Raw genomic sequence first — 23,832 nt, 5'->3', positions numbered from 1 at the left:
GTTAATATACCACTCTGTATCTCTTTCCCATATGTATGACATGTGACATGTTTTCATCTAGGTAGAAACCATATGAAAGTCCTTAGTTAGATGAAAGTGATTCCAACATGACTTCTCAAATTAGATCCAAGATTGGAAGAACAAAACAACTTCTGACCTCAGATATGGCTTATTTATTTATTTTTATGATGCTATTACTGGGATATGGCTTTTTATTAATCAAAAATTATGTTACCTATTCTCTCAAACCCCCAAACCTAAAACAAATATTCAGAGTATAAGCCACATCTAGATTGCTACCCAGAATAACAACTCTGAAGTCAACGTTAATATCCTTTTTCTGTCATGTCAATTATTTGTTGTAGAGGGGAGCAGCAACAGGCAACAAGAGCATAATTTGAATTCTGAATAAAAACATTCCAAAATGTACATAATTCTTCTACTTACCATTGGCTTTGGAAGTGAAAGGTAGCCATACTTCTCTCCTACAAATAACACATATAACTTAAAAATTTTTTTTCTATTAATATATTTTTCTACTATTCACACTTAACTTTTAAAGTATTAATTAAACAAACAGGAATGTTAGTACATTAGTTTTGATAACTTAGTCTATTCATTACATAAAATTCAGAAATAAAATTGTAATTTGGCTGGTGAACATGAAAACTTTCAACAGCTGCATGTCTAAGGTACCTATGCTGGCCAATCTCCACCTCTCCCAACATAAAGGGAGAAAGGCAAATGTCCCACTGACATTTACTGCCACTTGCAATCAGCTTCATTCACAGAGTGCTCCTTTTACAGCAGTTTGCCTCTAATGAAACCTGATTCCTCTTTTATCAGTACCAGTATCAGCGCTTCTTCCATTTCTGCAAGTACCAGACCAAATAATTTACAACTAACCTCATAATGTATTCTCTCAGTCAGGGAAGAAGAAAACCCTCTGTACAAGATAGGAAGATGAAATAAAGCAAATAACAGGAGGTTTTTTGGCTGTGAACTGACACGTGGCATGAAGCACGATAACAAGGAAAAGAAGGAGACAGGCAATGCCCGCATCATTCCTGCCCCATCTATCATCTTTACAACTTCCAGGTCATGTATACAGTCAGCTTACAATGAATGATAGACTTTTTATAAAAGCTGGTTTGTGACATTTGGGGTAAAAATTCAAGACCTAAGCAGTAATTGCTTCTTGAAGAAACATTTCTTCTTCAAGGAAAACAAGTATATTCAGCTATAATAGATTAGTTTGAACCATATGAAATTGCTGGTATTCAACCATTTTGAAATTTCATATGGTCCAAACTAATAAAAGTACACATAAGAGCACTAAATCACACCTTTTCTCATAGAATGACTATTACATGAAATGGGCAAACCTGTTTGTCTCAGAATGGCTTATACAAATACTTAAAATTTCATCTAGAACTGTACTATTAAATATGGAACCTACTAGCCACATTTGACTACTTAGCACTTGAAATGTCACTAGTCTGTACTGAGATGTGCTGTAAGTGTATAATACATAGCAGATTTTGAAGATGTAGTACAAAGGGAGAAAAAAGACGTAAAATATATTAATTTAAAATATTGATTATATACTAAAATATTGATTATATGTTTCAATGGTATTTTGGATATTTGGGTTAAAAATTATTAAAACAAAAATTTTTTTTTTTTTTGAGACAAGGTCTTGCTCTGTCACCAGGCTGGAGTGTAGTGGTGGAGGTTACAGGCTTACTGCAGCCTCAACCTCCTGGGCTCAGGTGGTCCTCCCACCTTCTGCCTCCTGAGTAGCTGGGACCACAGGCATGTTACACCAGCTAATTTATTTGTATTTTTTTTAAGAGATGAGGTCTCACTATGTTGCCTAGGATGGTCTCAAACTCCTTGGGCTCAAGTGATCTTCCCGCCTTGGCCTGCCAAAGTGCTGAAACTACAGGCATGAGCCACTGTGCCTAGCCTAGCAAATTTCAAATTACATATGTGTCTCACATTCTATTTCTCTTGGACAGTGCTGATCTAGAAGAAGAACTGTTACTAAGAATCAGTTAATGGTACTTGGGAATAGCTTTATGATTCAAATCATTTCCTTATAATGTCAACATTTTAAGTGAATTTTATTAATTAATGGTTTTCTGATTTCAGAATGGTGAGGGGAAAAAACTTAAAAAGGAAGAGGCTATTTTCATGCCTTGTCTCTAAGCTCTGATGTGAAAAGTGCTCGATTTAGTTGCAATATTAACAGAAAATAGTCTTCAGGTCACACAGAATTTCAAAATTCACCATCTGTCTTAATTCAAAGCCTGAATCCTGCCCATAATATCCTTTAAAAAGTGGTCTTAGCATATTATAAAGGGCACATTAAACAGAAGTAGGAACCCGGGCATGGTGGCTCACGCCTGTAATCTTAGCACTTTGGGAGGCTAAGGCAAGTGGATCACCCAAGGTCAGGAATTCAAGACCAGCCTGGCCAAAAGGGTGAAACCCCATCTCTACTAAAAATACAAAAATTAGCCAGGCGTAGTGGTGCATGCCTGTAGTCTGTTCTTTTTTCTGTTTTTTTTTTCTTTTGTTTTGTTTCAGCCTGGGTGATAGAGCAAGACTATCTCAAAAAAAAAAAAAAAAAAAAAAAAAAGTGGGAAAGTACTAAAAATAAAGAAATAATAAAGAAAAAAGAATGTTGAATTTTGAAAGGGCACTATCATTACTTAAATGTAATCAGCTACAGGAGTCATCTTGTATTATCTAACTCAGTAATCATCTATAGTGCCCATGGCCCTAAAATGTTCATATTTACTCTCCACAAGTTGGGGCAAAACCAACTGTTTTGATATCTCTTTTATCTCTAAGATACCACAGAGTTAAAGAAAGTAGAATGTATAAATAAATGCATTGAGAAATAAATCCAATGAAAAGAAAGCTTTTATGTAACCTGATTTGCTACTGTTTTCATCCACCTAGTAGTATTTATCACTTGATAGTTCTAATCCCTCTGGTCCTCTTACAGATACTTTGTTTTGCTTCCTATTCCCATCCTGCAGTTAGACTCAGGATGATTTATACGAATTTGAGGATAACTGCAAAGTTGATCATTTTTTCAGATAGCGCCCCCCCTCCATACTATGCAGGTAAGATTCTTCTTCTTTCCCCCAGTTCCAACAGAAACCAAACAAGCTGACAATAACACAAGAAAAAGCAATCTAATACTAACAGGAGATCTAAATAATAGTTAATTATAGGTGTTATTTCCCACTTTTTTTATAGATGTTATTTCCCACTTTTTTTTTTTTTTTTGAGACAGAGTCTCACTCTGTCGCCCAGGCTGAAGTGCAGTGGTGCAATCTCGGCTCACTGCAACCTCCACCTCCTGGATTCAAGCGATTCTTGCGTCTCAGCCTCCTGAGCAGCTGAGTAGCTGGGACTACAGGTGCACACCACCACGCTCGGCTAATTATAGATGTTATTTCCATGTTAGTCTAATTATTGCCATTGATTCTAAGCAGAAAAAAAAAAAAAAGAATAAACTGGCTCAGCCAGGCACAGTGGCTCATGTTCATAATCCCAGCACTTTGGGAGGCCAATGCAGGAGGGTTACTTGAGGCCAGGAGTTCAAGACCAGCCTGAGTAGGCTGGGCATGGTGGCTCATGCCTGCAATCCCAGCACTTTGGGAGGCCGAGGCAGGCAGATAATGAGGTCAGGAGATGGAGACCATCCTGGCTAACATGGTGAAACCCTGTCTATACTAAAAATACACACACAAAAAAAAATTAGCCGGGCATGGTGGCAGGCACCTGTAGTCCCAGCTACTTGGGAGGCTGAGGCAGGAGAATGGCGTGAACCCGGGAGGCAGAGCTTGCAGTGAGCTGAGATCACGCCACCGCACTCCAGCCTGGGTGACAGAGTGAGATTCCATATTAAAAAAAAAAAAAAAAAAGACCAGCCTGGGTAACACAGCCAGACTCCCATCTCTGGGGGGAAAAAAAAAAAAATCTGGGCATGGTGGCCAGCACCTGTAGTTCTAGATATGTGGGAGGATCCCTTGAACCCAGGAGTTTGAGGCTGCAGTGAGCTATGATCACACCACTGCACACCAGCCTGGGTGACAAAGTGAGACCCTGTCTCCAAAATATAATAATAATAATAAAATAAACTGGCTAAATTATGTTTAGCTGTTATATCAAAGAAGTAGCATAAACAAACTCTATCATATTATAAACATTAAAAATAGTTGGAAAAAGAGGACTATTTGGAGAAAATATACTTAGTACAGATCTGATATATAGAATTGTCTTCAAAGCACTATCCTCAATGAGGTATTGTATGTTTAATACCCCCTAAATCCTGTTTAGTCAACACTACAGTTATGCCATCTTCTGAGTTTATACCTTCAGATAAATTAAGTTCACAATTAAGTTCAAAGGCTCTCTCATCTTAAGGGAGCACTAAAATTATTCCTTATGAAAACCTAATTGAGAAATGTTCTCAGTTACAATATATAGAGCCTTTCTGTATATCTACAAAATAAAGCTAATTCCCCAAGAATGGAAAAGCCTTATTATTTCACTGAAAATGTGCTAAATTATCCCTGATTCACATTTCTTATAATTAGCTATCTTTAGTTCTGGAGGCACTCTATATGGTATGATCAATCAAAAAATTAATGTCCCCAGACCCACTTAAAATGAATCCCTGATCACTAAAGGATAGGCAGCTTATCAGCTAAACTCAGGAGCAGGAATGAGGTATTCTAATCTAAACCCAGCTATCATCCTCCAACTCCTCCCTCTCCCTCACCTCTATATTCAATTGACCAATAAACCCTACCAATATTAGTTTTTAAATTCTTCTTAAATTTGTCCCCTTATCTTCATCTTGACTATCGTCACCCTAGTATAGACCACCATCTCTTCTCTGGATAGATCACTCCCTTGTTGCAGACTCCTACCATCCCCAAATAAACTCATCTTTACCCATGAACATGTTTATCGTCCTGTACCCCCATTTTTAGTGGCATCCAATCTGCCAAACGATAATGTAAATGCAGGGCTATGAAATAGGGCTGCCAGGAAAATGAGAAAAGTAGTTACAGAACTGAAAACCAAATTAAGATTCTTGGCAGGATCCGTGATCATAACTGCCCTACATAGTTTAGTTAGGGCTGCATCTCTATAAACTGAAGCGTAGTCATATTTACTCTGAAATGATTCAAACAGAACAAAGGGAATTCAGCTTCCTTAAAGGAAGGATAAAGACTGCAAGCTCTGAGATAAGGCTTTTTTCTGACACTTATTGTCCAAAATAATCTCAAATTCTAAACTGACACATATTCACCACTAAGGAAAAGTGGAGTCTTTTAGGTCTGGTCCCTTCTTTTTTTTTTTTGTTTGTTTGTTTGTTTGTTTTTATTATTATACTTTAGGTTTTAGGGTACATGTGCACAACGTACAGGTTTGTTACATATGTATCCATGTGCCATGTTGATTTCCTGCGCCCATTAACTCGTCATTTAGCATTAGGTATATCTCCTAATGCTATCCCTCCCCCCTCCCCCAACCCCACAACAGTCCCCGGAGTGTGATGTTCCCCTTCCTGTGTCCATGAGTTCTCATTGTTCAATTCCCACCTATGAGTGAGAACATGTGGTGTTTGGTTTTTTGTCCTTGCAATAGTTTACTGAGAATGATGTTTCCCAATTTCATCCATGTCCCTACAAAGGACATGAACTCATCATTTTTTATGGCTGCATAGTATTCCATGGTGTATATGTGCCACATTTTCTTAATCCAGGCTATCATTGTTGGACATCTGGGTTGGTTCCAACTCTTTGCTATTGTGAATAGTGCCGCAATAAACATACGTGTGCATGTGTCTTTATAGCAGTATGATTTATAGTCCTATTCCAATCGATAGAAAAAGAGGGAATCCTCCCTAACACATTTTATGAAGCCAGCATCATCCTGATACCAAAGCCTGGCAGAGACATAACCAAAAAAGAGAATTTCAGACCCATATCCTTGATGAACATTGATGCAAAAATCCTCAATAAAATACTGGCAAACCGAATCCAGCAGCACATCAAAAAGCTTATCCACCATGATCAAGTGGGCTTCATCCCTGGGATGCAAGGCTGGTTCAACATACGCAAATCAATAAATGTAATCCAGCATATAAATAGAACCAAAGACAAAAACCACGTGATTATCTCAATAGATGCAGAAAAGGCCTTTGACAAAATTCAACAACCCTTCATGCTAAAAACTCTCAATAAATTAGGTATTGATGGGACGTATCTCAAAATAATAAGAGCTATCTATGACAAACCCACAGCCAATATCATACTGAATGGGCAAAAACTGGAAGCATTCCCTCTGAAAACTGGCACAAGACAGAGATGCCCTCTCTCACCGCTCCTATTCAACATAGTGCTGGAAGTTCTGGCCAGAGCAATCAGGCAGGAGAAGGAAATAAAGGGTATTCAATTAGGAAGAGAGGAAGTCAAATTGTCCCTGTTTGCAGATGACACGATTGTCTATCTAGAAAACCCCATTGTCTCAGCCCAAAATCTCCTTAAGCTGATTAGCAAGGTCTGGTCCCTTCTAATACAAGGACCACAGCCTCCCTGGAGGTTTGGGGGAGAAGGCAGAATGGGATGAAAGCAGAAGACAGGAAGACAAGTATTGATTTTTACCTTCTTGAAACAATCCCAGGAGGTCTTAGTGTGAAATTTAAGTGTCTCGGGTTAAGGTGGACAATGACCTAGCTCTCAGACTAACTTTTAGCATGTGAACACTAAAGCCTCCCTCTTAGTGCTCAGCATGATGTTTACCACTTAGCTGGATGGTTGAATGATACTTACAAGTATGCCTGGTAGTTTGCCAATCACAGGAGGCAAATTATGCAGAGCAGAACTAAGGTGGCTAGAATACAGCAAAGGCTTTTCAACAATAGTCATAACAGGAGTTATAACAGCAGCAAAGAGAAATCAGGACCTGAAGAATACACCTTTGTATGGAAAGTAGTGGGCAGGTGCAAGGTAATGGGCAGGTTTGTCACACCAACCATGCATAACAGGAAGAACAACACTGTGGCACTGGATTCAGTTCAGTCAGTAATGGTTAACCCAGAGTTGGACTTCTTTGAGGAAAAAGCTATGCTCATGAGGTTCATGATAAAAATCAGGACAAATAAAGGCAATACACACAATCAACCAACTCCATCACAATGAACCCTACATAAACCCTTTCTGAACAGAGAGGCACTTTCCCAGTGAAACAATAGGTGTCTCATTGACTGAAGGCTGAGGAGTTTCCCACATAAGAAGGAATTTTTGTTCAGTCCTTAGGAAGTTTGGGTAATGCTGATTTTTTGAACATAAGTTAACTGAACCTAAAGAAGAGATTATTTACATAATATCCAGCTTGAAAGTAAAAGAAACCACAGTGCTCACATACTCTGAAAACAGGTATAGGATGTGCAAGCACTATGACACATTATTTCATTTACGTCCATTGAAATAAAGAAACAAACTCAAAAGGGCAGGTAATGTGCCCAGGATTCCATTACTAACAGATTGTTTTATGTCTTCTGTAATTTAGCTGGCCCCATCCTCAGCCAATAAGTGGACCAACCAAAATAAGAATCCAGTCATTACTTGTTCCTTGCTCTGTGCTTCCTGGGATCTCTCAGTCATTTCTGAAATAGCTTTGGGAGGGAAAAAAAGCAGAACTCAGAGCTGCAGTCATGAGCATTTTTCACAGAATTGGTTCATTCTCATTAGAAAACTTTAGGATTGGAGGGGAGTTTAACTGCTTGAGTAATAGAGTATGGGTAGTTAATAAAATTTCATCTTTGGCATCATTCAAACCTCAGTAAGGGTCCCAGCTCCTGTAGTTTACTCACTGTGGGATACTTCGAGCCTCAGTTTCATCATACGTAAAATGTGGAAACAATACCTGTCTCCAGGGTTACTGAGAGGATTAAATGAGAAAATGGACATCCAGCACTTATGAAAGTACCTAGAACCCAGTACATTCTCAAGAGATGACAGCTACTGTTATTTTTATGGTTGTAATAGTCATAGGCCTCTGAAGGATCATGTTTACAATTTTACCCACACAGACCCTAGTAGCCTGTGGCTTTTACTTTTCCTTAAACTTCCCTAGCTATTTTTTTAAAGAGCCTAACTTTGTTTTGTTTTGTTTTTTTGAGACAGAGTCTCGCTCTGTGGTCCAGGCTGGAGTGCAGTGGCACCATCTCAGCTCACTACAAGCTCTGCCTCCCAGGTTCACACCATTCTCCTGCCTCAGCCTCCCGAGTAGCTGGGACTACAAGTGCCCACCACCACGCCCAGCTAATTTTTTGTATTTTTTAGTAGAGACGGGGTTTCACCGTGTTGGCCAGGATGGTCTCGATCTCCTGACCTTGTGATCTGCCCGCCTCGGCCTCCCAAAGTGCTGGGATTACAGGCGTAAGCCACCGCGCCCGGCCAACTAAAGAGCCTAACTTTGGTTGAAGAAAGGCAAATCTCAGAGACAGAAAAGGAGAACACTGAATTAATCTTGCATTACATGTCCGGTGAGAGGAATCTTTCAGAGGGTGTTAATTCACCATTGGAGAAGGGATGAGCTTCATTTGTACAAAGAAGCAAGGAATTTACCTTTGCTTCTGCAGATCTAGAGATTTTCTATGGTGGGGCCGGACGGGCTAGTCCTCCCTAGCGTAGGAGAAAGGACATAGGGAGAGATGGATGTCAGAAAGTAGGAGAGATTGAGATTAAGGAAGAGAAATTGGACCTAATGTTTTCTCATAAACTATTTAGTTTTACCACAAGGTAACAGTGGTCATGATGCTGATGCTGATAGAGGTAACATTTGTTGAGAATTTACTGTGAATTAACATATTTTATTTAATCCTCACACTTACCATATTAGGTAGTTTTGTCATCATTATCCCCATTTTGCAGATGTAAAACTTGAAGCATGGAGAGATTAAGTTAGGAAATAGCAGAGGCAGGATTGGAACCGAGGCAGGATTGGAACCTAGGCAGTCCACTTCAGAACCTGGATTTCAACTCGTACCCAATTCTATCCCTAACATGAGATTAGCACTCAGATCTCAGATGAAGGAAGAGACCCCTTGATGGAAAATGCAACCTGGGTTTGTTTTCTGTTTTAAGGAAAAAAATTACCTACATTTATAGAAAGAAAACCCCCTTGCCAAGCTTATCAACCTCTAATTGCTACCGTAATTGCTACTCAGAACATCGCCTGGGATTAAGGCAGAGAATAACTGTTAAATGACTGCTATCTTTCTTGAAAGTGGGGGGAAACCTGTTATAACTCCAGTTCTTATGGAAATAAAAGAGAGAAGATAGACCAAAATGCTGGTAGAACAGCCTGGTTTAGAAACTGCAAGCATCTCAAACACAAAGAGGAAGGGGGCTCAGGCCCTTGGTCAAGAAGACTAGATCCATATCCATTTCAGATGATGATGAACTCACTGGCCTAGGGACACAGAAGAAGTACAAGTAATGAAAACTCAGCCATAGCCCATGTTTACATGGATGAAAACAAAAACCTATTCAGCACTGAAAACAGTATAGGAGAAACCTGTGCTAAGCTTAATGGTGTTCTGGTAAAGAGGAGAATCAGCTGGCCAGGCTTGATGCCATATTCTTTTCAGAATGGCCACAGCTATCAGTAAAGCTTCTCACAGTGCACGTGGAACACGTTTACAACTACATGGAGTCAGTTGCATGCCAGAAAAATAGCCATCGTGTGGCACTCCTCCAGCCTCCCTACTTTCATGGGCTGATGACAACTGATAAAGCCAGAAGACAATAGTCCTCTGGCCTTTAAAGAGAGCCAGGCAGGATAAAGACACAGTGCAGGGTATATTCTATGCCCAGAAGTCGAAAGTACACTAACTTCAGGTAGCGTTCACAAAAGACTTTTAGATCTGACAGGTCACTGAGATCACTCAGCCTAAGACTTTCATTATTGAGCCAAGGACACTTGGGCCCAGAGCAGGGAACAGCTTGCCTAACACCAGTTTAAGAAAGAGCTGGGCCTTACAGATACTCCAGGATAACCCACATCAGGTATCTTATAACCACAGCAAGCCACTTCTCTTCATTTCCCAACAGTCCCTAAAGCGAAGTGACCACTCTTCCTTTTAAAGGTGGATCAATTATATCATTTACCTTTTAATATCTGAAATTTGGCTCATATAAAAATCGATGTAAACAAATACACTACAAAGCATCAAAATGATATGCCATTCAGACTATCACAGAAATTTTTAAATGTGGAAGCATGGTAAACATTTATCATACTTTACAAATGATGTTATAGCTATAATTCTATTATGCCCTGATTTTTAAGCAAATTAACATGTATCCTAAATGAGTATTTTTAAAATATGAAATGTTTAAATGGGCATACTCAATAAAAAATAAAAAATAATCAATAATTTGATCTAATTGTAAATGACATTTTATTTAAAAAAATAAGCAAGCTTTGACACTACAGAAGCCATTTGAAGAGAAAAAATATAAACATGTAAATATAAATAACAGGACACACAGTACAATGGAAAATAAAACTTCCACTCGGTATTAAAATAAAAAATAAAAATGATGCCTTCCTATACATTGTATGGCACTATTCTACATGCTGTAGAAATACCAACGAACTTACCCACCACAGGCAATATTCCAAGATTATGTAGTCATCAAGGAAAGAGATTCCATCCAAGTGGAAGGAAAGCAATTCAAAAATCAAATAACTACATTCATTTCATTATGAAGTTAGTAGAATTAAAACAGAATTACTGTATTATAGAAGAGCTGTTGTAACTAAAAAACAATTCAGAAGAAATTTAAAAGTGACTATTTCAGTAGGAAAACTAGAATGTTAATATTAATTCAGAGATCTACTATGCTGTTTTTTTTTTTTTTGAGACAGGGTCTTGCTCTGTCACCCAGGCTGGACTGCAGTGGCGCCATCTCAGCTCACTGCAACCTCCGCCTCCCAGGTTCAAGTGATTCTCGTGCCTCAGCCATAGTAGCTGGGATTATAGGTACACATCAACACATTTGGCTAATTTTTGTATTTTTAGTAGAGATAGGGTTTCACCATGTTGGCCAGGCTGGGCTCGAACTCCTGACTTCAAAGTGATCCACCTGCCTCGGCCTCCCAAAGCGCTGGGATTACAGGTGTGAGCCACCACACCTGGCCTACTACACTGTTGTACAACAAATTTTACTGCTTGGATACTAAAATAAAGGAGGATAAAATAATATTTTTGTAACTTTTTGTGAACAATATTTTACTACGAAAATAACCCAGCTGTGTTACAGCAAGAATTCATTTGCAGTTGAGGTTTGGCATTTAAAAACTAACAAGAGTTACATTAAAATAATAACATATTTCATTATGTGGACAGTTTCTCACCTCGTCTTCCTTCAAACACATCATTGATTTCTCTCAGCAGTGTTGACATGTCACTAATTTGGGATTCCCAAGCTTCACAAAACACATCTAGGTTTTCTTTAGCAATTTTACTAGATGGATGCAATGTCAGTGTTTCAGCAGCAGAAATTATCTAAAGAAACACAATATACACCTGTGTGAATTTCAAAATCTTAGCCCTCAGAATCACTTTGAAGACCAAAGGTAAGTAAGTCTGCTGTTCAATTCAACTCAATAAACAACTATGAAGTAATTTCTATACACAAGCTCCATGTTGGGCAATATGAAGATACACAGTAGGACAAAATTTGCTGTTTCTTATAATCTGACCTGCAGATAAATAGTATGCATTATTATATACAAACCTGCATTCAGGGAGCAATTCTCTTCATTCAAGTAAAACTCTGTTTGAACAAAGTTGTTCCCACAGAATAATTCAAAGAGTTATACTCAGACCACAAAAAGTGTACTGTATACAGAGTAGCAAAGGTAGCAGTAATAGTGGTGGTGGTAGTAGCAGTGGTAGTAGTAGGAATGGTAGTCATAATAATAAGTAACATATATACACACCCATGAGTACTTGGTAGATACATGCTTGAGATACTGTGTTTGGTGTTTGAGATACATTAATACATTAATATCCCCCAAAATATACAAATAAAATAGTACTTTTTCCAAGTAAGCATTATTCCATTTTTCAGCTGGAAAAGTTGAAGCCCAGAGATACCCAGTAACTTGTGCCAGACCCTATTACGAGTATATACAGAGTTGATATCTAAACTGAGATCTACCTGATCCAAGTTCAGGCTCTTTCCATCACATCACACTGCCTCTCACAAAACACTTGTAAAAAGGGCAGAAATCATCCTGGCACATTTACGTACCACCACATGGGCTAAATAAATGTGTTGAATAAATAAATGAATTGTTGCAGAGACTGCTATGTTTTCATCAAAATCTGTTTGTCTTCCCTCTGGATACATAGGAAGATTACATTTCCTAGCTTCCCTGGTGGAGACGTATGGCCACAAGACTGAGTTCTGTCCCCACTTGAATGTGGGTCACCACTTCCATCCTAATTGATCCAAACCTCCCTCGTGCCCCTCAGTGCTCTCTCCCTTCCACATCTGATGGTTCAATGCACAGGATCCAGTAGGGACTTTGAGGTCCTAAGGGCTAGCGAGGCACAAAATGAAAGGGGACCGGATTGCCAACAGGGAGAAAGACATACCATTAATCCGTACTTAATACAAGTGAGAAATAAACTGCTATTATATTAAGCCTGAGATTTTGGCATTTGGGGTTTTATTTAGTGTTAGCCACTACATGAATGAATTAATAAATCAACTAACATTTTATCTTTCATATAATAATCACTCTCTAACACAAAGGACTTGAGGGATGCTAATTGTAATATAGGCAGAAAATGGATGGCTGGGTTGAGTCTTCACACACCTCCTGACCTGACATTCAGTAGAAATTACACTTTAGCTTCTACCTCAAAATAGAAGCCATCGACCAGACCAAACCTACTGAAATTTCCTGATGGCCCATTAAATAAAACACACACACACAAAGATCCAGGAGCTAGGAATTCGGAGTTCAGTCTTGATATGTTCACAGCAGATCCTTTCCCTTCTACCACTTTTACCTTCTATTCATAACAACTGGCATTGATTCTGTCTACCTTCTTGTTTCACAGACTGGGGATATTATATCAAACACTCATTCAGTAAGTAGTATTTTAGAGAACCCACTATGTGAAAAAAATCATGCTAGGTGCTGGGGATAAGGTGATAAAAAAAGAAGATAAAAGTCCTCTATTATGAAGCTTATACTCTAGTGGGGATTTGGAACTATAAACAAGCACACAATTAAAATATTATAAATTATGATAACTGCTATGAGGGAAATCAATAGGATAATGTGATAGAAATGCCCATTCCTAACAAGCGATGTTGCTATTCCATGGAGTTGATTATATAGGATTATTCACACACACACAGATACAACTAACATGACTATTCATTCACCCACTATACTAGTAGGCACTGTGCCCACGTTCCAGGTGCTGGGGAAACAGCTGTGAATGAAACAGATAAATGTCCCTGGCTTCATGGGACTCACATTATAACAAGCAGTGGGGAGAGACACAATTAAAATAAATTATAAAATATTTTAGAAGGGAATAAAAATATGTATCAAAATAAAGGGTGAGAATGATGGAGGGGATTAGGTGGTCACAGTATTTTAAGTTAGAGGGTCACTGAAAAGGTGAGGGAGCTACAGAGAAATCGAGGGGAAGTCATTTGGGATGGGGCAGAAACATTTCTGGAATGTTCAAGGAACAGCAAGTAAGCCAGAGGAACAGACTGACATGAGCAAGGGGAAGGTGGCCAGTGGCCATGTAATGGAGAAGCATAGATGGTAAGGACTGGATTTTCTTCTGAGTGATAAAGTCATTGCGGAACTTACAGAAGATTAATATGATCAGGGCCATGTTAGCTAATATATTAATAGTTGGTACCTTTGAATGAATTACAACTAGCTGCTCCTCCCTCTGGGGTGGGCATAGTGTCACAGGCACAGCACTTGCCAAGCAGATGGCAGTGTTATAAGAACAAGGTTCCCCTCTTCGGGGAAAGCAGGCACATAACTTGCCATGGACTACAGGCTAGATTTCGGCATTGCTCTCCTCTCAACTAGCGTACAAACTGTTCAATTGTTCCTTCAGTATGTCTAACATTTTAAAGGAAGTATAAAAATAACATTGCCAAAGCAGAGATATCCAGAAATAAATTATCCCAGAGGCATGCTCAATGGCCTTAAATTATCCTTTTGTGAGGCAGATGGCAAAGACTAGGAGTGGAAGCTGAGGCTTTGGGAACAGAAAAAGCTTCTCAAGTTATGCAGGTTATTAACAACATGCTCTGCCACTATCCTGGGGAAGAAAATATGGCTATTCCTAATATCTCTGCTGCAATAAAACAATAAACCAAAAATTGCAACCAGATGACAAGCAGGGCCTGAGGATAGGAGCAACAACTGATTGCATATGGCAGGAGAGCCAAGCCCTCCAGTTCTACTGGAATACATTTCCAGCCAAGGCAAGAAGAGTGACTCCCATGCCAATACTGAAGACACAGTTTCTCCCAGTAAGCAGATCCCCTGGTTGTAATAAAGTGTTCAGCAGATAATCATTGTGGAGGTTCATTCATATAGTTCCTGCTTTCATGATAAGCCTTTGACACTGTTCTCTACAGCAGAGCATGAGATCGTCCCTCCAACATCCAACATGATTCTCCTAGAGGGCACACACCATCACTGAGTCTAGGTCACTTGCACTGTTCTCAGCTATAAAAGATGCAGGGACTCAACCTCTACTGCCCAATATTGCAAGTTAGGAGGAATCCTTTTGGCTGACAGTAAATAAATGAATATAAATAAAGTATAAATTAAAATATAAATAATATTTAAAAATATAAATAAAAGAACAACTGTAAAACGTTATTTTAGAGCTTAGACTCTAAAACAGAAGGAAGCAGCTGGGTGCTGTGGCTCACGCCTGTAATCCCAGCACTTTGGGAGGCTGAGGCGGGGGGATCACGAGGTCAGGGGTTTCAGACCAGCCTGACCAACATGGTGAAACCCTGTCTCTACTAAAAATAAAAAAATTAGCCAGGCGTGGTGGTGCATGCCTGTAATCCCAGCTACTTAGAAGGGTGAGGCAGGAGAATCGCTTGAACCTGGGAGGCGGAGGTTGCAGTGAGCCGAGATCGTGCCACTGCACTCCAGCCTGGGCGACAGAGCGAGACTCCGTCTCAAAAAAAAAAAAGGAGGAAGCTCTGTCTTAACCACTTTCCTTAGATTAATTTGACAGGAACAGTATTAAATGAGATAATCAGTCTTAAAAAGGCTTTTGAAAATTATAAGGACAAATGAATACCTCTACTATAGAAAATCCAGAAAAAAACCCTAGCTAAACAAGGATATTGTCATATAGGTATTTTCATATGCATATACATTCTCTATACATATGAAATTATGGGAATAATTTGTATACATACAAATCTGTACCCTACTTTTTTCATTTAATATTGAACAGAACATTCTTTCAGTAGTTGCTAATTCTGGTTATCATAATTATTATTTTAACACTATAATGTACTATTTGCCTAATTTAAGATAGTTATTTTGCTTCTGATTGCATCTTTTTTTTCCCCAGATACAGACTCTTGCTCTGTCACCCAACCTGGTGTACAGTGACACAATCATAGCTCACTACAGCTTCAAACTCCTGGACTCAAGCTATCCCCCTGCCTCAGACTCCTGAGTAGCTAGGACTATAGGTAAGCACCACTGCACATGGGTAATTTTTGTTTGTTTATTTTTATTTTTTGTAGAGACAGGGTCTTGCTGTGTTGACCAGGCTAGTCTCAAACTCCTGTACTCAAGTGATCCTCCTACATCAGCCTCGCAAAGTGCTGGGTTACAGGTGTGAGCCACCATGCCTGGTCCCAACTGAATCTTATAAGTAATGTCATAACATTGTTTTGTTTGTGTTTTAGTCTCATGTCCTAATTATTAGCATGAAATGTATTTGAATCTTAGGTTGAAATGTGAATATTACGTAATATATGCTTCTTATGTCATGATAACCTAATCTCCAAACATAACAAGTGCATTGTAAACAGCTTCCTTTAAAATAGATATAAACTAGAGTATTAGTTAAATGAACCAGTCTCCAATCTGGCAGATGACCAGCTCCAATGGAAGGTTAGCCATGTTCTGGCACACTACCAACAGAAATTCCATTATCTTTCTTTCTCTATGTATATTTGGACTCTAGTTACGAAAAACCATTTATACCTTCCATCCACACAACTTGTTATAACACTCAGATAGGACACAATACAGAAGGAGCAATCTGCTATTATCATACCTGTTGGCCAGTCACCTGAAATGTCTCCTCTGCATGTATACAGGTTATTTCCAGAGGTTCTGTCCCAGATATGTGTCGTAACAATCGACAGGTCTACGAGAAAACATGTCTACAGTTTAATTTTCACATCGTCATCCTCCACAATACATAGTATCATTTTATAATTAAAAAGAAGATTTTACAAATAAAATTTCTTAAAACCTATTAAAATAAACTTAAACATTACTGAGAAGATTATATTGGTCACCAACAGATTCTCTGGGAACAAAGCAGATACCAATAAATGTATAACATTGTTTCTACTTCCTATCCAATCATGGCAAGATTGGATGGCTAATATTTCTAATACAGAATATTTGAAACAGAAAGAACATTTGGAAAGACCTAGTAGTGCCCACATATTTTATATATAAAGAAATTTGGCTCAGAGAAGTAACTTGCCCAAGGTCTCACAGCTAAACTATGTCAGAGTTACTAAAAGCTACATGTTCTATCAACACCGTCTTCCAATGGAGCTAACATTGGATTAGGCAGACTGGTATAATAAGGAGAGACCCTATATCAGAGGAAATTACTGAAAATCTTGACACTTAAAACAGAAAATCAGAGAACATTTTTTTTCCATGTTAAAAAGATTTGCTGCAAGATTCCTAAAATAAGCAGTTTCCCTATAGTTATAATATTTGGTTTATAAACATAGCAGCATCAAATTTATTAAAAGAAGAAGCTATATCTACAGTCATTTTAAGAATGTTCCCCCAGAAGTTTTTAGCCTCCTATGTAAACAAGTAAAGAAGAGGAAGCCAGTTCAATTAGTCTAAAGGTTCCTTCTAACCATTAGTCTTTGAGATTTGGTGAACAGGGTATGTTAGATTATGTGAAGATAGCTAGATGGTTCATATCTGTGTATTTATATGCATGTTGGCTAGCAAACACCTCATACCTACAAGCTATACATGGGTTCAGTTTTTTGTTTGGTTGTTGATATGGTTTGGCTGTGTCCCTACCCAAATCTCACCTTGAATTGGTAATAATCCCCATGTGCCAAGGGCAGGACCAGGTGGAAGTAACTGAATCATGGGGGCAGTTTCCTCCATACTGTTCTCGTGATAGTGAATAAGTCTCATGGGATCTGATGGTTTTATAAATGGGAGTTCCCCCACTGTACATACTCTCTTGCCTGCTGCCATGTAAGATGTGCCTTTGCTCCTCCTTTGCCTTCTGCTTTCATTATGAGGCCTCCTCTGCCATGTGGAACTGTGAGTTCATTAAACCTCTCTTTCTTTATAAATTACCCAGTCTTGGGTATGTCTTTATCAGCAGAGTGAAAACAAACTAATACAGTTGGGTTTTTTTTCTAGTAGATATCTGGCATTTTCAATAGGCAGAAGGCTCAGAATATCAATTAATAAGCCTAAATGGAATTATAACACAAGTGTCAGTTGAAGCATCAGTAACTCATAACTAAGATTTGGAATCGTGTGCCAGATGTCTTCTCATTGTCCCTCCTTAACCACACTCCTCCCTTCTCACATCTGCCTTTTGCCCTGGGAGACTGACCTATATTGTCTACATCTATGTTTGGATAATTAGGATTACCCTAATGGGATATCCAATGGGAAGCCCCATCCACAGATGAGCAGGACTGAGGAGAGAATGGGCCTTGACTCCGACGCTCCTCTCGGGAGGGTCACCTTGGGCTGTCTCTGGGCCTAGTCCTAAAATCACAAACTTCTCAAGGCAGTTCTCTGAAAGGCTTCTATATTTCACATTCCCCTGTTGATGTTGGCCTGGGGTGGTATCAGCCTTGCTACCACTCGCCCCAATTACTGCTCTCTCATGTATGGTTTCCCCAGGCCCTGTCTATGCAATTGTAAACAGCTTCTTTATTAAACTCTCTTCAAATTATCCTAATTTGAGTGTGTCATCTTCTCCCTGCTGAGACCCTGAGAGATTCAAACAGAAACAAGGTCATGCGACGTACCTCCATGGCTCTACCCCAAGGTCTAACTTCTCTGAGAGGATAAGGAAAAGAAGATTAAGAAGTTCATTTGTGGGTCTTAGCATTTTTATTTTGTTTTATTTTAGAGGCCAGACTGTTGCAGGAACAGAACAGATATATGCTATCCTTTTAAGATTCCAAAGGAGAGAGAAAATGCTCAGATAAATTAACCCAAAACTGTATTTGTGTTAACATTCCCATATAGTTTAATAAAGTCATTATTAAACTACAATTTCTTTAGCACCTTGTTTACTCACCTCAACAAGCTGCTCTTTCTGTTCAGAGAGTTTACAGGCATATTCAGCCAAAGCTTCTAAATTTCCTTCTACTCCAGTAAGTTTTAATGCTTTTAGAACCACCAGATCAGCATGGTATTTTAATAGATCTGCTGCCAACTGTGTCGCTGTACTATGAAGCTGCAGGTGTGTGTGTGGGTGGAGGGGTGGGAGGGTGGAGAAGGAGAAGGGTGATGAAGGAAAGAAAACAAACAATAACATTTTGTGACCAAGCACCACATCAGCACTTTAAAAACTATTAATAAAGAGAAGCTGCAAAGCAGTTCCGTGGGTTCCACTGAGGGGAGGGAGTAAAGTTCCCTTTGTAACAGTAGGAGTTGTGTAGCACTGATGAGCTTACAGTTTCTCTCAAGGGCAGGAGTGATATCTAACTCATCCTTTAACCCCCTGGTGCTAGTGGTAATGCTGTTTCTAGAAGATGAACTGGTTATTCAATGGCTGAATACCCTTGTCCCTTTTTCATTCTGTTATCAACCAGCTCTTTCCCATGTAGCTTTTCCCTTAGGTGAAAAATGCTTCTGCTAATCTTAAAGTTGGTGAGGAATGAAACAGTATTAAGAGTATTAGGAGTATTAAGACTGCAATATTTAGAGTACTAAGAAAATTGGCACTTTGTGATCACTGATAAGTTCTTTAGCATACTTTTGAAAAAGTACCAATGTGAGATTCAATAAATTTAATAAATTTTATTAAATACCTATATCATGGCAAGCACTGTAGCACTGTACTAGAGGCTGGGCATACATGACAAGTAGGACACAACCCCTGCCCTCAGGGAGGTTAGAATCTGTCTATAGTTGCCATCCAGATCTTTACTCTCCACCTCTATGAACAAATTTGGTCCCAGGAGAAACAATAGATTAAAGGGTAACACAAACCCCATGGTTTTATTCACTTTGGGTGGAATGCATGGCTCACTCTTACTGGATATCTTTGAACACTATTAACTCCAAAACATTTTCTTCTTATCTTGCCTTTTTTTTTTTTTTTAATGACGTGACAGGTTATTTTGGGGTTGTCCAGAAACAGATCATTTTTAATAACATTGTTCTCAGAAAAATCTGACTTTGAATTAAATCTATTTGAATGAAGTGATTTCTTTTTTCCTGGAAGTAATCCAATCTCAATTCAAATTAGAGGATTGTCTCCAAAATTAACAATAGGATAGCCTCTGCATTCGTGCAACTAAGTGAGAATAATTACAGTTAGAAACAAAGAAACTAAAATTCACTTTCCTTAGGAAACTAAATGCCACATAAGAACTTAAAAAGATTTTGTTTCACCAGCAGGACCTTAGAGAATATCTAATGCCAGTCATTTATTTTACAGACTGTGAAACAGCTCCACAGAGACTGTGTCTTGCCAAGGTCACATAACTCGTCACGTGTAAGAAGAGGGAGGCAGGACAAACGCAAAGTTCCTGCTCTATGCAATGTCCTGACAGCAGCCTTATATACATTATCTCCCTTAATCCTTACAAGAATTCTATGAGGTTGACGTGGATACACCCATATAAGAGGTAATGAAAATGAAGCCTATGGAAAGCCACTCAGTTTATCACAAGTAGACCATGTTCTACTGATAGTCAGGATTTTAACAATACTTGAGTTAAAACTGAATAGTCTGGAATAAAATGGGTAGGCTTTTTTCTTTCTTTTTTGTTTTATTTTGTTTTTTCCTTGTGTCAAGGGCAGCAGGCTTTTTATAAAGCATAGAAAACCATGTCTTTCTATGTTTAACAGGATGTTTAAATGGAGATTTCAATAGACATATCAGTGCCAAGTAAGATGTGAAACAGATCACCATGTATATAATTTATATAAGAAACATCCAAAAACCAATTTCAGCCAGACATGATAGCTTACACCTGTAATCCCAGCACTTTGGGAGGCCAAGGCAGAAACACTGCTTGAGCCCAGGAGTTCAAGACCAGCCTGAGCTTATAATAGTGAGACCCTGTCTCTACAAAAAATTAGCCAGACATGGTGGCATGCACCTGTGGCCCAGCTACATGGGAGGATGAGGCAGGAGGATCACTTGAGACCAGAAGGTCAAGGCTGCAGTGAGCCATGTTCGCACCATTGTCTGGGCAAGAAAGTGAGACCCCATCTCAAAAATAAGAAAATTTTTTAAAAATTCTAATTTCATTGTCTTGAGCCCTTGACCGTCTTCAAGAATATAAAAGAATTAAGCCTGGGTGCAGTGGCTCACTTTGGGAGGCCAGGGCGGGTGGATCATTTGAGGTCAGGAGTTTGAGACCAGCCTGGCCAACACGGTGAAACCCCATCTCTACTAAAAATACAAAAATTAGCCAGGCGTGGTGGCGTGCGTCTGTAATCCCAGCTACTCAGGAGGCTGAGGCATGAGAATCGCTTGAACCCCTGAGGTGGAGGTGGCAGTGAGCTGAGATCGCGCCACTGCACTCCAGCTTGGGCAACAGAGTGAGACTCTACCTCAAAAAAATAAATAAATAAAAATAAAAGAATTAAGAAAGCAGAGCTGAGGGAAAGGAGAGGTCTGTGTGAGGAGGGTCTGTCTGGAGAGCTGCTGGGTGCCCACTGTGACTCCCTCCTCCAGGCATGCCTCAAAGTGGAGGGAGCAACAGGATATAGGGGTTGAGGGGTGGGGGTGGGGGTAGGGGGGGCAACAGGAAAGCCTCTGAAGAACCACTAAAGTATCCATGAGAGTGAAAGTCTGCTGTAAATGTCTACCAAGCCCAAAGCCATTTGATAAGGGTGCTGGTCACTAAAAACCTTCTGCCTCTCAACTTTCTCTCTTCTCTCTCTATGCCACAACCTGACAACAATCAACAACAGCTACGTAATGGAGGGTGAGGAAAGTGAAAAAGGGAGAAGAGACCACATCTTCCCAGCTCTATCTAGTTGGAGCTGGGAAAACGGAACAGGGAAGAAGCTCTACAACTAAATGAAGATTTAAATACTGAATAACATATTGGAGGGAACATTCTAATTTTTCAACTGAGATCGTGTTTTGTGACTTAAAGCAGGAATTGGCAAACTTTTTCTGTAATGGGCCAGAGAGTAAATATTTTAGGTCCTATTGTGACTATCCAACTCTGCTGTTGTAGTGAGAAAACAGTAGACAGTAGGGCCACAAATGGGCAGCATTGTGTCCCCATACACTCTACTGACGAAAACGGTCCAGTTGTAGTTTGTGAACACCTGACTTAAAGTGACCATAGGACTTTCAATAACCTGAGAGTGGCCAAGTAAGTCATGAGATGACAAACTTTTTATTCAGGGAACAGGGAAACCTTCTCAACAAAGGAATATTTTTAAAAATTTACTTCAGTGAGATAGAATTGATATACAACAAAATGTACCTATTTTAAAGATACTGTTCAGTGAGTTTTGATGAACATATACAGCCATGTAACCACCACAACAACTAATTTTGAACATTTCCATCATGCCAAAAAGTCCTCCCATGCCCTTTTGCAGTAAATATACCCCAACCTCTGACCCGAGATAGCCACTGATCTGATTTATGTCATTATAAATTAGTTTTGCCTTTTCTAGAATTGTTTTTTTCTAAATGGAATTCTATACATATAATCATTTGTGCCTGGCTTCTTTTGCTTAGTATGTCTTAGTGATTCATCCATATTGTTGCATGTATCAATACTGTTCTCTTTTATTACTGAATAGTATTTGGTAGAATTATTCCAAAATTCATTTATCAATTCCTCTGTTGATAGAATCCTAGGTTATTAGTTTTTTGTTATTATGAATAAAGCGATTAAATTCATGTGCAAGCTTTGAGAGTGATGGCATTAATAAAATCATGGCTTCGAAATAACTATGTCAAAGGAAAACTTTTTATTTTTTTTTTTTTGAGACAGGGTCTCACTCTGGCACCCAGGCTGAAGTGCAGTACCGCAATCATGGCTCACTGCAGCCTTGAGCCTTGGGGATCAGGTGATTATCCCACTTCAGCCTCCCGAGTAGCTGGGACTACAGGCGCTAACTACCACACCTGGCTAATCTTTTGTATTTTTTGTAGAGATGGGGTTTCACCATGTTGCCCAGGCTAATCTCAAACTCCTAGGCTCAAGTGATCCTCCCACCTTGGCCTCCCCACAGTGCTGGAATTACGGGCATGAGCCACCATGCCTTGCCTCAAAGGAAAACTTTTAAAACCATTTTCTAGGCACAGAGACATACTAATACTAATGCATTTCATACACCCATACAACATGAAAATTAGCAAAGAATTAGAAGAGGCTAAATTTCAAACTATACTTACTTCTTTCTTAAGTTCATTAAGACTGTGACTGATTTTCAAAATACTGAGTTCCAGTTCTTCAGCGATGCTTTTTGTTTTCTTGCTTTGCTAAAAATTTTAAAAAGTATACATGTAATGTTACCGCATCTCTTTAATCTGTTAATTACAATTTTATTTGAACTGTAAATTGTAATAAATTTTAATATTACTCTGTGAACTATAAAAGTAGATTTTCAAAATTTACCTGTTTAAGTTATAGTGGAAAATAAAATTTCAGTTTAGTTATATTTTTCAATGCTAACTACAAATAGGTGAACTTTTGTTTTTTATTTATTTATTTTTCTGTGAACCTAGGGATTATATTGAAAGGTGAACTTTTAAAATCTAATTTTCTTTAATAAATTCATCAAGTCTAAAATTAATCTCTTTTATTTTCTGCCTAGAATGTCCATGATTTCACTCCTAACCTAGTTAAAAATTAAAATCCTACTCATCTTTAAGATCTTACATAAATGTCTTTTTCTCAGAAAGGCTTTTTCAGATCACTCAATCTAAATCAGACCCTCTTCTTACTCACTGTAATCTTTTTGCTCCATAATCATCCCAGTTTGCAATTACATATTTATTTTTTCAGTCCAAACCATCTGGAATTTTTCATTTTTTGTTTGTTTAAAGTCTATCTTCCCCACTAGGCCACGAAAGCTGGGTTCACATCTATTTTGCACACCACTAAATCCACAGTACCTGGCACAGCAAATGGTAGGTAGTAGATATTCAATTCTTTGCATGATAAATAAAAATTCAATATCAATACTTCATGAAGCCTTCTTGAGCCCTCTCCCTAAATATAAATTTGTCCTCCTTCA

The 23,832-nt window shown here is 38.8% G+C and overlaps 1 protein-coding gene across 3 annotated transcripts in view; it reads right to left on the bottom strand.

Annotated features, from left to right (window-relative positions):
- CTNNAL1 (catenin alpha like 1) overlaps positions 1–23,832 on the bottom strand; it is a 71,157-nt gene that overhangs the window by 12,472 nt on the left and 34,853 nt on the right. For all 3 annotated transcript variants that reach the window (XM_003260334.3, XM_030824448.1, XM_030824304.1), the window contains exons 8-12: positions 22,988–23,074; positions 18,683–18,841; positions 16,424–16,516; positions 11,464–11,614; positions 448–485 (exon numbers count right to left, since the gene is read on the bottom strand). In XM_003260334.3, the coding sequence (XP_003260382.1) occupies positions 448–485; positions 11,464–11,614; positions 16,424–16,516; positions 18,683–18,841; positions 22,988–23,074 (528 nt within the window). The remainder of the gene's footprint in view (positions 1–447; positions 486–11,463; positions 11,615–16,423; positions 16,517–18,682; positions 18,842–22,987; positions 23,075–23,832) is intronic.

This window comes from Nomascus leucogenys, chromosome 1a (assembly GCF_006542625.1).
Source record: "Nomascus leucogenys isolate Asia chromosome 1a, Asia_NLE_v1, whole genome shotgun sequence".
Taxonomy (NCBI): Eukaryota; Metazoa; Chordata; class Mammalia; order Primates; family Hylobatidae; genus Nomascus; species Nomascus leucogenys.
The sequence above is the reverse complement of the archived record's forward strand: the minus strand, read 5'-3'. Positions and strand labels throughout refer to the sequence as shown.